A 15,446-nucleotide genomic window follows, 5' to 3' on the forward strand; every position below is an offset into this window, starting at 1 on the left:
CTGCCTGCCTAGGACGGGCCCAGCCCAGAAGCTCGGGGTCAGGACACAGGACACTCCCATCCTAACCCCGGGGCTGTGGAGACAAGTGGCCTCAGCAGTGCCGGGTGGCCTGGCTCCCCGCTGTCCACACAGACTGTCCAGGGAGGCACGCAGGCCCAGGGTGAGAGCGTGTGAGAGCCCACATGCGTGCTCATGGGTGACGGTGCACGTGTGTGCGTGTAGATGTATGACACGTGCAGCGTGCGTGCTGTGTGTGCACATGTGCCTGTGTCCCTGTGTGTGGTGTGCAGGGGACACAGCTCAGCCCCCGGGGATTCTGGGACCTCCTCTCACCCTGAGGCCTCCCACTCTGCAGTGTGATTCTGGAAGCCCCGTGTGGGGCTGTGGCCAACCAGAACTCCTCCCAAGACGCGCCGGTGCCGGCGCTGTTCCTGGGGCGGAGACACACCTGGAACAGACCAGCGCCCTCCCCCAGCTGGGGGAGGCCGGGAATAGCGAGTGAAAGGGACCGCACCTGCTCCGGAGGCACCTGGTGACTGGGAAGCGGAGGAGATGTGACGTCACTGAGGCCAGCTCGCCTCGTGCCCTCGAGGCAGGTTCTGCGTCCAGCCCCGGGTCTCTTGTGACAGGTGGAGACGCCACAAAGCTGGGAGACGGGGGAAGGGGGGGCCCACAGGAGGGGTGCTCAGCGGGGGCAGGGGTGGTGGTCAGGCCTCAGCGCTAGAGTCTGGCCACATAGGGAGTCCTCAGGGGAGCTGACGGGCAGGTGAGGGCTGGAGAGAGGCGGGCAGGACGGTGCAAGGTTGGCCTGGGCCCTGGCTGGGTCCGGGCTGAGGCTGGCAGCCCCGCGGGGGCCTCGGGCTGGGGAGGTGTGGGGGAGGATGGGGAGGTGTCGGGGAGGATGGGGAGGTGTCGGGGAGGACTCGCCAGCGCCCCCTGCCGCCGGCCCGGAAGAGCTGTGGCGTGGGGCGGGAGCAGGCGCAGGGGCGCCCCCAGGCGGCGGCGGCTGTGCTTCCCGTGGACACACACCGAGGACAGCGGCGCTCTGGGAAGGCGAGGCCAGGCGCATCCCTGGCGCACCACGGGCCACTCCGGCCGAGCGGCTGGCGCGCCCCCTCGTCCCACCGCCCCGGCGGCGACGGCCCACGGCAGGGTCCTGAGGAGGCTGCGCCAGCTCGCCCCGGGGGGCCATCCAGCGGGTACATCCCGGGCCCGGGGCGCTTCCCCTTCGCGACGCCCTGCCCCGGGCGGAGCCCCTGGCTAACATTCTGGTCCATGGCAACGGCGCCTCCGGGGAGCCCTGCACCCCAAGGACTGGCTGACTGCCAGGTGGGCACGGATGTGCGAAGCCACCCCTAACACGAGGTGTCGCTGCTGCACGGAAGGCCTGAGAGAAAGGTCTGCGGGGTCTCCCGCCCCCGGCCTGGGGGTGTCTGCCGTTTGGGCCCGCCCCCGGGGACGCGCTCCAGATCGCCAGGCCCACGCTCCCCGGTGGCCTGGCGTCCACGTGAGTCGGTACGAGGGACGGGGACCCACGGCAGGCAGCAGTGGTGGCAGCCCCGCGACCGCAGAGTCCGTTCCCTCAGCAACAAGGACGTAGGTCGCACCCCACCACACATGGCGGACCCCGCCCGCCCTCGGTGGCTATGCGCAGATGGCGTGGGACGGACGCGGAGACACGAAGCCCCCTGCTTGTCGCCTTTGGCAGGCTTCTTCCTTGTCACTGTGCAAAATTAGGCAAAGCCTGACATTTAGTTTTTTTAATATGAGCAAAATAAATGACCCAGGAAGCCGCTGTGCGCGCTGGGGCCCGCGGGCGCGTCCACAATGACCGTGATTCACCGCGGCACCCGGGGGAGCGAGGCCCGGGCTCCGGGCGGTGGCTGGGTCGGGGGCTTTACACGAGCAGAACATGACATTTCTACCAAGTTACACGGACACAGGGCGGACGGCAGGTGCCCTCCCACAGCACAGAAGGCATGACATCGGAAGGGAGGGCCCCGCGCGTCCCACGCGGCGGGGTCAAGGGCAGCGCGGCCGCTTCTCCGAGCTCAGGGCTCCATCCCGGCGGGCGCGTCTCCCCAGCGGTCGGCCTCCCGGGTCTTGCTTCTCGCGGGTCTACACTAGGAGCCAGTGGCGCAGCTGCAAAGAAAATGTTTGTTTTTCAGAAGTGGAGTGACTGGCAGCTGGGAGAGGCCTCAGCTGACAGGACGGCGAGGACGCAGTGGGCAGCTAATGGGGCTGGGCGGGCATAGCGCCTGGGGCGCCACAGACCTGGTGCCCACTGAACCTCACTCACCTTCGTGAGTCATCGCCTGAGCAAGAGAATTCGGGGAGATGTCTGCAGCGAGGGGTCCGCCCACGGACCAGCGCCCTCCGTGGTCCCCCCCGACAGTGTGATACCAGCTGCTGGCCACACCTGGGGCTAGTCCCAGAGCGCACCCCATCGGCCGGCGCGTCCCCTGCAGTCCTCCCCATCCCAGGTCCCCGAGGCCACTTTCCTGGGGCCGCCGGTCCTCCCCAGTGAAACGCTGTGCCCCGCAGTTCCGACTGGCTCATGTGCCTGCCATAGGTGTGTGAGCAGGCCTCCTCTACAGCTCAAGACGGATGAGATGACAGGACACTATTAAGCCTTCCGGCAAATGTCATCGCCTGTCATTACGCAGCTGGGAGTCCAGCCTATTTTTGAGCACAAGCCCTTCGATCACACTAAAGGGCAAGAACTGGGTTTTTAAACACTGAAAACAACAGCAGGCACGGCTTCCTTGGGACCCAGCCGCCCTGGGGACAGGGAGGCGCTTGGTCTGCCACAGGTTGCCGGGAACACGCCACACCCCGAGTGAGTGCGACTCTCGGATTTCAGGGCAGCTCAGTAAGAAACGTCTTTGAAGTGACACGTGCAGCTTACAGTGATGCACATTTCACAAAAAAACAGGCGGACCAAATGAGACCTCCAGGGACGAAGTGAAAGTGTAGTTTTCAGCAAAGTGGGGTCCAGCCAGGGGGACAAAGGCAGGAGGACGTGGTTTACACGGTCACTGTCGTGCAGCCTTCAGCGTGGGTGACCCGCAGCCACACACGAAGACACTTCTGATCAAGATGGAGTAACAGGGACTGAATCTATTACTCTGCCATCTGAAACAGCCCCAAAGAACCAAATGGACAGAGTGATGGGTTTCAAGACTCAAGACATCGGATGACAGAGAACAGCGATCCGGAGAGAGAGAAACACAGGTGCCACCAGGTTGCTGCTCGTGGCCTGGAGGGGACCTCCAGGCTGTGGCATGGGGGACGGGAGCCCATGGAGCAGCGAGCCCGGGCTGGGCAGATGGGGATGGGGCTGGGGGGCTGGGGCTGGGGGTCGGGGGGACGATAGCACTAGAGTGTGCAGGACGAAGTGCCCGAGAGGGGAGACATGCACGGGGAGCACAGGGTCCCCTGAGGGCTTGGCTGGGGGCTCAGTGCACACGAGGCTACGGGGGACCCCGATGAGATCCTGCTTTGGGGTGCAGTGCTCGCGAAGGCCTTACTGCATCAGCGGCAAGTAACGCGCCCCGCGCGAAATGCTGCCTGGTCCCACCTGCCGAGTCTCCAGGTCCCCAGGAGATCGCACTGTCCACAAGTGACTCGACCATGTCCCGGAGCAAACCTGAGGAATATTTCAAGGGTGCAAAAACACCCAGGTTCCAACAAGGTAGAACTCGCGATATGTGGAATCCAGTTAAAAATCACCAGACGTCAAAGCGGCAGCAAAATTCAGCCGCGAGAGAGAAAATACGACCAATGGAAACTGCCCAGAACTGGCGAATGTTACAAAGAGCCGACGAGGACATTAAAACTGTGATCATAACCCCAAAAGTGAGGTAGGGACAGGAACGCTGTGAAAAGACCCAAACTGAACTCCCTAAAGACGACAATGTGTGGGGCGAGAAACACGCTGGGTGTCGGCCGAGCGGACGCTGCGGAGGACGAGGGGAGCCGGCTGACGGCGAAGCCACGGAACGCGGAAGGGTGACCACGCGCAGAGGAAAGAGGGTTAAAGGGTCCATGTCGTTGGAGGCCTCGAAGGGGCGGAGCAGGAGAGATGCTACAGCCCACAGCCGAAAGTCCCAAGCCGTCTGAAAACGACGTGCTCAGAGCTGCGAGGGGCTGGATGAGCCAGGTCAGCAGCTGGCAGAGCGAGCAGGTGCACCGTAGCTGCACCCGCGGGACGACGCGCCCAAAGCCGTCAGCGAGCGTGACACCCTCGTTACAGAGTAAAAACCGCCGAGCCCACACCCGGTGCAACAAAAACACGCAGTAAGACAAGGGACAGTTCCGACCAGGTGCCGGTGGCGCTGCCTGCAGGGGGCGGGCGGGCAGGTGGACGGGTGTGAGGTGCCGGCACCGAGGGGTTCCCGTGGGAGGTCACGGGGGGTTATTTTATCATGTAGATGAGTAACTAAGAAGTAGCCCCGTGCGCTGATAACGAGAGAGGGTTGTGCGATGCGCGTCCGAGACACGGAATTTAAGAAAATGTCTGAAAGACGGTGGGACCCGGAAGGCCCGGGGCGGGTCCCACACCAGCCCCGAGGTAACGGGGAGGCGAGAGGCCGGCTGTGCAATTCCCAGAACTGACCCAGGAAATGGACCCACAGACCCTGGACACACAAGATATCTCAAGAGGGACACATAAATAAATAGAACTATTTGTAATATCTTTATAATAATGTAGATAAAAATAAACCTATGACGGACACATCAGAACTGCAACACCAAGAGCACAGGGAACGCGAAAGTGTCCCAGCCCACGGCAACCGTGCCCCACAGACCGCGAGGTCTGTGACAACTGACACAGCGGTGGAGAACTAACGTCCTCAACATGCCGAGAGACCGTAACCGCCAACCGGAAAGTCTCCTTCCCGAGCGAGGGCGGAAGAAAGACGTTCGAGACTCTCGGAAGAGTGGATGTTCACCAAGAGCCTTCTTAGAGGAATGTCGGAAGGATTTATTTTGAAAAGCAAGAAGATGATTCTCAAAGGAAAGATGCATATGCTGAAAAAATACAACGAACAAAGATTAGACGTGCACAGCAATCCTACGGAACATGTCTATCCAAAATAGCAATAACAATAACAATAATAAAAAAGACAGAAATAGAGTATTGGGCACTCATAGCATATTCGTCAGCAGAAAGAAGATTTAATCTGTAACATTCAGAATGGGGGCTGAGATTTGTTTAACTTCACGCCTGGACTGAAATATGCATGGCACAATTTTAAGCACAACTATTAAAGGAATAGAATAAAGTATATCAGTTCTAAACAGATATAGAAAAAAAGACAGAATAAGGAAAAAACCCCTCCAAACAATCAATCCATATAAAGGCAATAAAGTAAAAAAAAATAAACATTAAAAAAATGAGACAAATGGAGTTATAAAGAGAGTAAAATCCAGACTAAATATGTCAATATTTACCACAAATATAAATGGATTCATCTGCCTGTCAGAGTAAAAAATTCCTGGTATACGCAAGTTTTGAGAAAGATAGCCAAATTGTAAGAACCCTGAGAAGTTGAAAGTTAAGAGCTTGCAGAAGATATTTCGGGTCACCTCAAAGATACCTAATGCAGCTGTATTAGTCTCAGACAAAAAGGACTTTAAGAGTAAAAGCATCACAATGGGAAGAGGACAGCTCAAGTCACCAGGAAGGTGTGACAATTCTAAACATGTATCTACCCCAGAAAACAGCCTCTTATCGTATGAAACAAAAACAGGTCCATCTGCCGGGGAAAACTGGACGAACTTGCTCTCAAGGTGCGATACTCCACAAACATCTCTCTGCTCATGGTGAAGCAGAGTTAAATCAACAAAGCTGTAGAAGATTTGATATATTAGGATGTATAAACCTAATCTAACGGATGGAAGGAGAATTGTGTGTCGATCGTTAGATATACACACTGATCTAAAGATACACGTACTATTTATAAAGTGATCTGGAACTCAGCCATAAGGAAGTCTCAACATACTTCAAAGAATAGGTAGCATAGATGTCTGAGCACAATGTCGTTAAGTTAGTAATTAATAACAAAAAGATAAATAACACATCCCCATACATTTAGGAATTTAAAGCAGACTCGAAGAAGTCACAATGAAAATGAAAATATGCTTAGAACTAAATGATAAGAAAAGTACTGTTAAAAGCTGTGGAATGCAGCCAACAGAGTCTCTGGAGGGAAATTCATAGCCTCGAATGCTTATGTTAGAAAAGAAGAAAAGTTGAAAATTAGTGATCCGAGGTCTAAATTTAGCTGTTGGCAAAAGTATAACAGAATAAACCCAAAGAAAGAAGCAGGAAGAAATGATAAAGACAGGCGTGGAGCCCAACGAGAGAGAGAGTGGAGTGAGAACAGCACCCCGCACCTGCATCAGCGGAAGTCCTCCGTCCCCACGCCTCCCCGCTGGCCCTGCCCCAACCCCGCCCCTTAGACGGGTTCGAGCGGGCGTGTCTGATCCTGGAAGGACTGGTCATCTGCAGCCACAGCTGACGTCAGCGCCCTGAGTGGGTCCTCACCTGGGCTGGCCATCCTGTGGGGTGGTGGGAGAGGGGGTGCCTGCCAGGCCACCTCCTGCCAGCTAGCTCTGTGACTGCGGGGGGTTCCTCAGCCTCTCTGTGCTTCAGGGGCCCCACCTCGGTAGAGAGAGCGATGACTCACCTGGTAGGCCGTGGGAGTTAGGACGTGCCACACATTTACTGTCTCTGAACGGCTTCAGGACCATTTCTGCACCTGCTCTAGAGCAGGTGGCAAACAGGTGTGGAAGCTCACACAGCTCAGATGGCTCCCAGAGGTAAAGCGAAGGAAGGAATAAATGGTGCCCCAGGCCTGGTGGACCCCCACTCTCTCCCACCTGGAGCCTCCCCTGCTCTCCCCCAGTCTCCCTGCCCAGCCCGCCCCTGACATAGCAGTGAGTGAGTGACCCTGTCAACTGTCATCAAGTCCCAGCTCCAGACCTCCCGGAGCCTCTCCTGCTCCGATGACCTTCTCCCTTGCTTGTCCCCCGGGAGGTGGGCCCTGCTCTGCCCACCCCTGAAGCCTTTCCCTGTGCTGCGCCCCACCTGGAATGCAGACCCCACCCTGTACACAGGTGTCTGCTCAGATGCCACCTCGCTGGGGGCTCCTGCCCTAAGCCAGGCTCTGTCCCGTCTCTCTCCTGGTGCCCACCTGCACCTGGGGCATTCGCCTGCTGCCCACCCCTCCTCAGGACAGGGGTCTCGGAAGGTGATCTTGGGGAACATTTGCTGAGTGAATAAATCAGCCTCCTAGCTTTCCTGTGATGCTCTGCCTGCGTCCTGGCCGAGGGGACAGGGGACGCTCACTCACCGTGAACTGGCGCACCTCCCCTCCGTCCACCAGCTCGTGCTCCTTCTCAGGCGTGATAGCATAGGCCACTTTCTGGGAGAGACAGAGAGAGCGTGGGCTCCGGGTGAAGGTGACCCCACCGGCCAAAGCTAGGCCCCAGGGACCCTGAAGCTCCCGCCCACGCGGGAGGGAGGCACTGGCCTTCCGCCACGCTGATTCTGGAAGCTGGCCTTCCTTGCCCGCCTGCCCGAGCGCCCACACCGGCTGGTCCTCCAGGCCTGCCTCTCACAGCCGCATTCTCGGACGCTGAAGCCAGCTTTCCTCGCCAGCGTCACAGCCCCAGGGGACCTCCCCACAGTCCTGCCCGTCTTGGCTACTGACTGAGCATTTATGTGGCCGATGTTCAGAGTGTGGCCGGGGAGGACGGGTCACCGGGAGTTGCCGGTGGCCTCATGATCGGGTGCCCGGGCGGGGCGGGGCCCTGGGCACAGCTGTACCTCGCGCAGGGACCCGGGCAGGCTGCAGAGCTTGTAGGCTGCGTAGACAGGCACGAGAGACATGGAGGATGCGGCGACAGCCCAGCCCAGCGCGTTGGCCCACGCGGGGAAGACGTAGTCTCCGTAGTGCGGGGGTCTGGAGGTCACGACGCTGACCACGACCACAAACTGAAACCGAGGGCAGAGGTCAGGCGCCAGCGACTGGCCGGCGGGCATGGGGTCGCCTGGCCTCCACGGCTCGAGGGGCCCCGCTGTCGCGGACAGCGCTGGCCAGCTGCGTGTCCTCTCGGTTCTTGGTCTGACTGGTGCCGCTCTGCCCATGGGACTGAGGATGGGTCACTCCCGAAGGTCCAGACTCTCTCCGGCCTCAAGGCAGAAGTCCAAGGCCTCGCTCCCCCCGGGTCTCATGGGGATGGGGGACGCCTTCAGGAGGCTAGGAGACTTCAGGGGCCAGCCCATCCGCCCGGAGCCCACCTCGGAGAGCCTGGTCTGCGGGCAGCATGGAGCACCCCAGCCTTAGGCACATTTACTCCAGGAACACCCGCGGGCAGCCACCACGGGCCTGGGGCAGAGCGGGGAACCCCCTGGCCGGCGGCCCCTTACCAGGAGGAAGCAGGGGCTGACGAATTTCCAGCACAGCCGCCAGTAGAGGCTGGGCCGCTGCCCGGTCATCTGCTTGATGTCATCGCTGAACTGCCACACGCCTGGGGGCCAGCCGAGCAGGACAGTCAGGGCACGTGCCTTGTCCTCGCTGACCCCCGGACCGCTCCTGCGGGGGCCAGCCCACTGCAAACCACCCACACATGTCCCTGTGGTGACGCTGGGTGACATCTGCTCCTCGACCCTGACGGTCCGTCCCTCAGAGAGACCTGTGGGGCCCCAGTGACCGCTGTCCGGCCTCCTCCCGCCTGAGGTCCGCCTCCCAGGGCTGTCTCCGCCTTCTCTCTGAGTCGCTGTTTTACCTTAAAAACACCGTGGCAAAGTGGACACGATGTAAACTTGCCCCCGCAACCATTTTAAGCGCACGGTTCCACGTATGAAGTGCGTTCACACTGCTGTGCAGCCGTCACCACCGTCAGGTCCAGGACTTTGTCCTCGTCCCAGTCTGAACCTCCGTCCCCGTTAAACACTCACCCCCCTGCCCCCCAGCCCCTGCGAACCACCATCTGCTGTCCCTGTGAATCTGACCCTCCAGGGACCTCGTGTGAGTGACGTCACATGGCCTTCGTCCTTTTGTGCCTAAAGTCCCCCATGTGGCAGCCCGGGTCAGGATCCCTTCTTTTTAAGGGCTGAACACCACTCTGCTGTGTGCACGATCATTATTTTTGAAGAAAAGCTGTTTCTAGGTGACCGGGACTTCCTCCGGGAGCCCGTCCATGTGGTTTCTTCCGGCCCATGTCCAGCCCGGCCTCCGGTGTACGGCCTCGGCCGGTCCGCCGAGCGCGCGTGGGCACGTGAGCGTCGCATGTGGGGAGATGTCAGAAAGTCCGTCGTCACATGTCGACCCGTCATTAGAACCCTTGACACGGAGAAGGGGGACCCAGAGGCCAGCTGAGAGGGGGGTGAGTGTCCACCTGTGGCCCCTCGGCCCCTCTGGACTCAGCCCCTTGAGCAGATCCGGGTCGGCCCTGCTTGGCGTGGGGCCATCTGCTCTCGGACCCACAGGGACCTTGTGCCCTAGAAGGCTGGCGCATCCCGGTGCGATCCTACTGGAAACACAGGTTTCGCTTCATTTAGATCACAGGGACGTGGCGGCTGTTTGGAGCAGTAACGCGGGCCTCTGTCCCCGGAGGCTGTGCGGTCCAGCCACCAGGGCCCGGCCAGCTTCCCTCCAGCCCCGCCAGCACGGAGTTCACGGCTGGGGCACTTCAGAGGTGTCCCCCTTTCTCCGTGAGCTGTTCCTTTGAGGGTGGGTATAAGGTGGCACACAAAGCGGTTCCAGGTGCCAGTGCAGGCACAGAGCTCGACGTGCCCCTTTCTGCAGGAAGCAAAACCACTGAAAAACGTTCTCAGGTGCATCCCCCGCCAGGCTAAGCCCCTCGAAGCCAGTGCGAGTTTTAGGCTGCAGTTTCCGGGGCTCTGAGGCAGAGACGTGACCGGGTGCCTCTGCGGCATGCGGGGTCCCGCCGGGCCGGGTGTGAGCAACACCGCGGGCCCGAGCCTGGCGCACGCGGGCACAGGGCAACGTCGTGCTGCCAGAGCTTCCGCGCCAACTGCCCCAAGCCTCCTGGCCTGCCGAGCTCGGCAGCACCGCAGCCTTTTACGGAAGAGAAGCGGAGGGCGCGAGGCGCGGGCCGCCCAGCCAGCGCGCGGGGTCAGCGGGGCTCCTCTGGCTCCCGCTGCTGCCGTTAACCTCGCTGGGACACCGCCCCAGGAGGGCAGGGGGCCAGGCCTGCAGGTGGTGCCGAGCCTCGCCTGGGGCCGCCGCCCGCCAGCAGGTCAGAGTCCTAACTTGTGACCGAGTGGCTGGACCGAGGCCGGTCTGGGGTCTGGGCGCAGTGGCGTCCCTGAGGCATCAGGGTCCTGCGCCTGTAGGAGCCAGTGCGTGAGCAGGGGCGCTCTGGAACACGCCGGTTGGTGGACGGCATTTGTTGACCATGTTGCCCAAGGGGGACCTGGCTCAGCTGGTCGTCTGGGGTCTCAGTGCTGGCTGCCTCCTGGCTGGCTGGGCAGGGGCCTTGCCCTGGCCAGCAGTAGTGTCCCAGTGTCCCAGGGACCCCTTCTTCCTCAAGAGCCAGTCAGGATGTCCGCACGGCATAACTGTGTGGCCACATGGGATGCCTCTGACCACAGGAAGGATTTGGGGTGCCATCTGGGCTGTCTTCGCCAGTCCGAAGGAATGACGGCTGCCAGGCCCCCTGTCCTCTGCGATGCAGTCTCCATGACTTAAGCTCTCTGGACCTCACAAGTGTCCCTGTTCAAGCCAGCTTCACCCAAATGGAAGCCACACAGCCGTACAGCAAGGGGATGCCAAGCCCACGATCGCAGAGAGAGCACAGGGTCTCCCACCCGCTGACGCACGGGGCCCCGGGATAGGCCCCGTCCTTACCGTACAGCCAGGCTACCCCAATGGCCTCGATGAGCACTCCGAAGAGGATGGACGTGCCGGCCGCGAAGTGGTCCAGCAGCGTGAAGACATAGATGCCACCCTGGAAGAGGGGGCGCCTGCTGAACTCGGGGTGCCTGGGGTGGCATGCCTGGCCCACGAAGGCCATGTCCACAAAAAGCTTGCCTCGAAATATAAGCCCGGCCTGTGGACTCGCATCATGGGCAGATTCTGTTCTACACCCTGCAAAGTCCGATTTGAGTCACTAAAATTCAAGTCACACGCAGCTTCTTAGGGACGTGTCCACTATTCGAAAATAGAAGCAACCTCTCCTCTACGGCTCCCGCTGACATGAGCGATGAGAGCAACCACATGCCAAGCTTGGCAGAGCCTCTGTGGGAAGGGGAGGTGGCCTGGGCCCCCTGCACCCGAGCACTGGCCGCACATCCAAGGGCAGGCGGCTGAGCCAAGGGCACAGCTAGGGAGCTGTCCAGGTGCTGAAGTAACTCAAGACCAAGTTCCACATGGGTCGCAGCTACTTCACGTGACTGTGGCTACTCCATGTGACCACCCACAGCTACTCCATGTGACCAAAGCTACTCCACGTGACCACGGCTACTCCACATGATCACTCACAGCTACTCCGCATTACTACAGCTACTCTGTGTGACCACAGCTACTCCATGTGATTGTGGCTACTCCATGTGACCACCCACAGCTACTCCATGTGACCAAAGCTACTCCACGTGACCACGGCTGCTCTGCATGATCACCCACAGCTACTCCGCATTACTACAGCTACTCCATGTGACCACAGCTACTCCACATGGCCACGGCTGTTCCACGTGACCACCTACAGCTACTCCACATGACCATGGCTACTCCATGTGACCACAGCTACTCTGAGTGTGACCACCCATGGCTACTCCACGTGACCACAGCTACTCCACATAACCACCCACAGCTACTCCACATGACCACCCACAGCTACTCCACATGACCACAGCTACTCCACATGACCACAGCTACTCCACGTGACCACAGCTACTCCACGTGACCACAGCTACTTCATGTGACCACAACTACTCTGTGGCTACCCCTTGTGTGACCATAGCTTCCTGCGTACTATAAGAGTTGTTCTTGGGGACACGGCTCTTGGAGGTGCTACACTCTAGCATGACGGCACCAGCCACACTGTGCAGTGCCGAGTGCTAAGGAGGCATCGTCGGGCGGAGCTGAGCCTGTACGTACGTTGGTGACGCAGAAGAGGGAGAGCAGGAAGGTCACCAGGACGATGAAGAGGGTGAAGAGCTCCCGGTGCCTGTGCAGCAGCTGGAATTCGTCTGTGAGCCCGGTGATCACTGACTCCATCCCGCCCATCTGCAGCCAACACAGAGCAGGGGGCGCGCTGGGGGGGCACACGGCGCCAGCCTAGGCACCAGCTGCGTGTGGCTCAGAGGGTACACCCGGAAAATGGACACGCAGGGCAACCTGCACGGTGTCCCGGGCACAGAAAGCCCTAAGGACAAGACGGCCCTCACGAGAGCTTCTCGTGACATGGCCACTGGAGAAAGGGGCCAGCAGGTGGACGCTCTGTCCCCAGCGGTCATTTGCTCAGCCGCTCTGCAGTCCCTGGCGGGGAGAAGCACTATGTGGCTAACGCCGTGCCATGCACTGTGCCGCCGCGAAGGGCAGCCGTGCCGGACTTCCCAGCAGACGCCTCTGCCACAGGCCTGACTGCAGTCTGCTCCCAGGAGCACGGGCCCGGCCACCGGCTATGTGCTCACCGACGAAGCCCTACAGACCCTGAGCGTCATCGTGATGGGGGGTCACCCCTGAGGACCCTCTGCCTCACTCTGCTGAGACCGCCTCCCCTGGGAAGTGCTGTCATGGCTTCGTCCCCACCAGACACGTCCAAGGGCGTGGTCCGCCTCATGGGGTGGCGACCCGGCTGGTGGGAGATGGAGGGCAGGGCCAGGGAGCGTGACCTGCATTCTCCTGGGGAGGGACCTATGGTTCTCTGCCACTTCCAGGAGGCTCAGGTGAGCAAGGCGTCCATGGCCCGTCACAGTGACCCTGAGGTCCCAGCTGCTGGTCGCCAGCAGGTGATGGGGAAGGTGGCTAAGGAAGTCCGGCAGACCAAGGCCCCCACCCCCTTATCCCCTAGCACCCCCCACCCCGCTGCCCGCACATGTGCACACGGGGCTGCACACAAGATGGTCAGTGGGCCAGGCCTGGGCTGCGGCTGGAGCCTCCTGCACCCTATCCGTGAATGCCTGCATTCCTCCCAGGGGCTAGGGTGTCAGGGAGAGTGACAGCTCATGAGGGGCCGGCCCTCATCTGTGTGGTCACTTCGCGCTGCCCTCCTGAGCTGCCCTCTCGCTGCGTGTGTTCAGGGCCTGTGGCGGCTTCAGCAGGGGGCGCTGCTGGTGCCCCCGAGGGAAGGAGAGACAGGCTGGTCCAAGCACCCCATCCCAGAATGGGGTTCGGGCAGTTGCGGGGCCCCTGCCGGCGGCCCGCGTGGGGCTGTGTGCGAGCGCAGGCCCTCTGGGGGATGGCCCGGGCAGGAGGCGCCGTGGTCACTCACCGCGCTGTCAATCCCCAGGGTGAGCAGCATGACGAAGAAGACCGCGGCCCAGGCCGAGGACAGCGGGAGTGTGGCCAGCGCCTCGGGGTAGATGATGAAAATCAGCCCGGGCCCTGAAAGCAGACCCTCCAGTTGCCACCGAGCTGCAGTGTCACAGGCGCCCTCCACCCCCTCGAGGCCGTGGCCCCTTCAGGCGCCTCCAGACACAGCGGCACGAAAGCCCACGCCGGCTGTCCTGTGCTGCCTCCTATGCGCTCGGCAGACACCTGGCCCTGACCGTGACCCAGGCCACTCCTGTGCCTCGCCGTCCGCCCTGGGACAGGAGCGGAGGGGCTTCCGGGGGCGCCTCCGGGCTCTGTCCCCGGGCAGGGCGCAGACGCCCACGGGCATGCCTGCATGCTCACACTACGGTTCACGCGTGACACGCCAAAAACATTTTCCGGGGCGGCGAATCACCCCACGAACGTCTTCAACAGCACATGCCGCCGGGGACGGCACGGCACGGGCGCTCGGCGGGTGGCTGGGAGGTGCGTGGCCTGCTCACACGGGGGCGGCCCTCTCACCACCCTGCACACCCGCTGGGCCAGGACGGGGTGCTGGCAGCCACCGTGCTCCGTGGCCCCAGCGGGCGGGGTCTGGCGCAGGGAAGGCCTGGGGCTGGGCGGAAGGAGGGGGCTGGGAGCAGTAGCCCTCAACCAAGGTGAGATGTGGCTCGGCCTCAAATTATCCCCAAGCAAATAGTATTCCCATGGGCAGTGGGCAGTCGCCGGGCCGGGTGGTCAGCGTGGGCAGACGCACACACAGCCAACCAGCAGGCCTTCGCTTCCGGAGCGAGGAGTCCAGCCTGTCTGAGGTCCCCAGGCTGCGGGGACCATTCTGCAGGGTACGATGGAGGCCAGAGCTGGCGCCTCCCGCAGGCTCCAGGCCCTGCTGTGGGGCTGGGCCCCGGGTTCCCGACACTCCCTTAAGGCAGGGCCAGGGGCTCTTCCAGACGCTCTGAGCTCTGCGTGCGTGCGTCAGCCACGAGCCCGGGAGGTGCTCCTCAGCTCGGCCGACCTAATGCCAGCACCCTCACCTTTCATTTCCGGGCCTGAGTTAACATTTCACCCTGTTTTCCCGAGCATTAGAGCTTCGGGTGACATTTACTTTGCTCGCCGTGCACGTGCGGAGAGGATGCACTGCCAGGAGTTGACGGCGGGTTCCGGGCTACAGCTGTTTACCGTCATAAAGGGCACGAAGCGGGGAGCGCGCGTCAGCGAGCGAGTAAATTCCAGCGCTCCACCTTTGCTCACGCTCGCCCACCTTTGTTAGGTTTTGTTCCTGGAGGAAAGAACGTGGACGTGGAAACACGCGTTCCAGCCCCCGTTTCCTGCGTGATCTCAGGGGGTCTGGGAGTCTGTTTCCTACGTTCAAAGTGGGGGTGCGATGGGATGATGAAGCAGCCCCTGGCCGCCCTCTGACGCCCGCCCCCAGCCCCGAACGGCCCCCTGACTGGGGAGTTCAGAGACCAGAAGACGAGGCGGCGGCACCGCTGGGCTTTTCCGAGTCTAAGGACCGGCCCCCAGTAGCGGCGGGGACGTCCCCGCCAGCGGGAGGAGAGGAGGAGGCCTGCAGACTCAGGGCGCAGACACCCCTGAGCCAGGGGACAGCCTCCAGGGGGAGGCCCCTCACCACTCAGCCGCAGAACAGTACTAAAGGCAGGCGAGGGGTGCAGCCATCTCAGGGGACCTTGGACCCTGGGCTGACCAAGTCAGGGCTGCCCATGCCTCGGTTTCCATCACGGACTAGAACCACAAAGACCCCTGCGTGCCCACGGGCTGCAGCAGCCGGAGTGCCCGCCTCGGCACCCACATCCGTGCCCAGCCTCCCGCACACCCTGCCTGCCCGCTTCCCGCTGGGCCCGAGCCTGCCCTGCGCCCTTGTGCCCTCTGCCCGGCCAGCTCCTGGCGCAGCCCCATGTGCCTGAGATTGCAGGG

The 15,446-nt window shown here is 61.4% G+C and overlaps 1 protein-coding gene across 1 annotated transcript in view; it reads right to left on the reverse strand.

Annotated features, from left to right (window-relative positions):
* The window catches only part of SLC6A3 (solute carrier family 6 member 3), a 66,074-nt gene that overhangs the window by 13,165 nt on the left and 37,463 nt on the right, over positions 1–15,446 (reverse strand). Inside the window, 8 exon segments of the mRNA XM_023519756.1 lie at positions 3,531–3,649; positions 7,362–7,382; positions 7,385–7,433; positions 7,838–8,005; positions 8,441–8,541; positions 10,887–10,986; positions 12,135–12,263; positions 13,471–13,583. Of these exon segments, the coding sequence (XP_023375524.1) occupies positions 3,531–3,649; positions 7,362–7,382; positions 7,385–7,433; positions 7,838–8,005; positions 8,441–8,541; positions 10,887–10,986; positions 12,135–12,263; positions 13,471–13,583 (800 nt within the window).

This window comes from Pteropus vampyrus, unplaced genomic scaffold (assembly GCF_000151845.1).
Source record: "Pteropus vampyrus isolate Shadow unplaced genomic scaffold, Pvam_2.0 Scaffold235, whole genome shotgun sequence".
In the NCBI taxonomy this organism is placed as follows: Eukaryota; Metazoa; Chordata; class Mammalia; order Chiroptera; family Pteropodidae; genus Pteropus; species Pteropus vampyrus.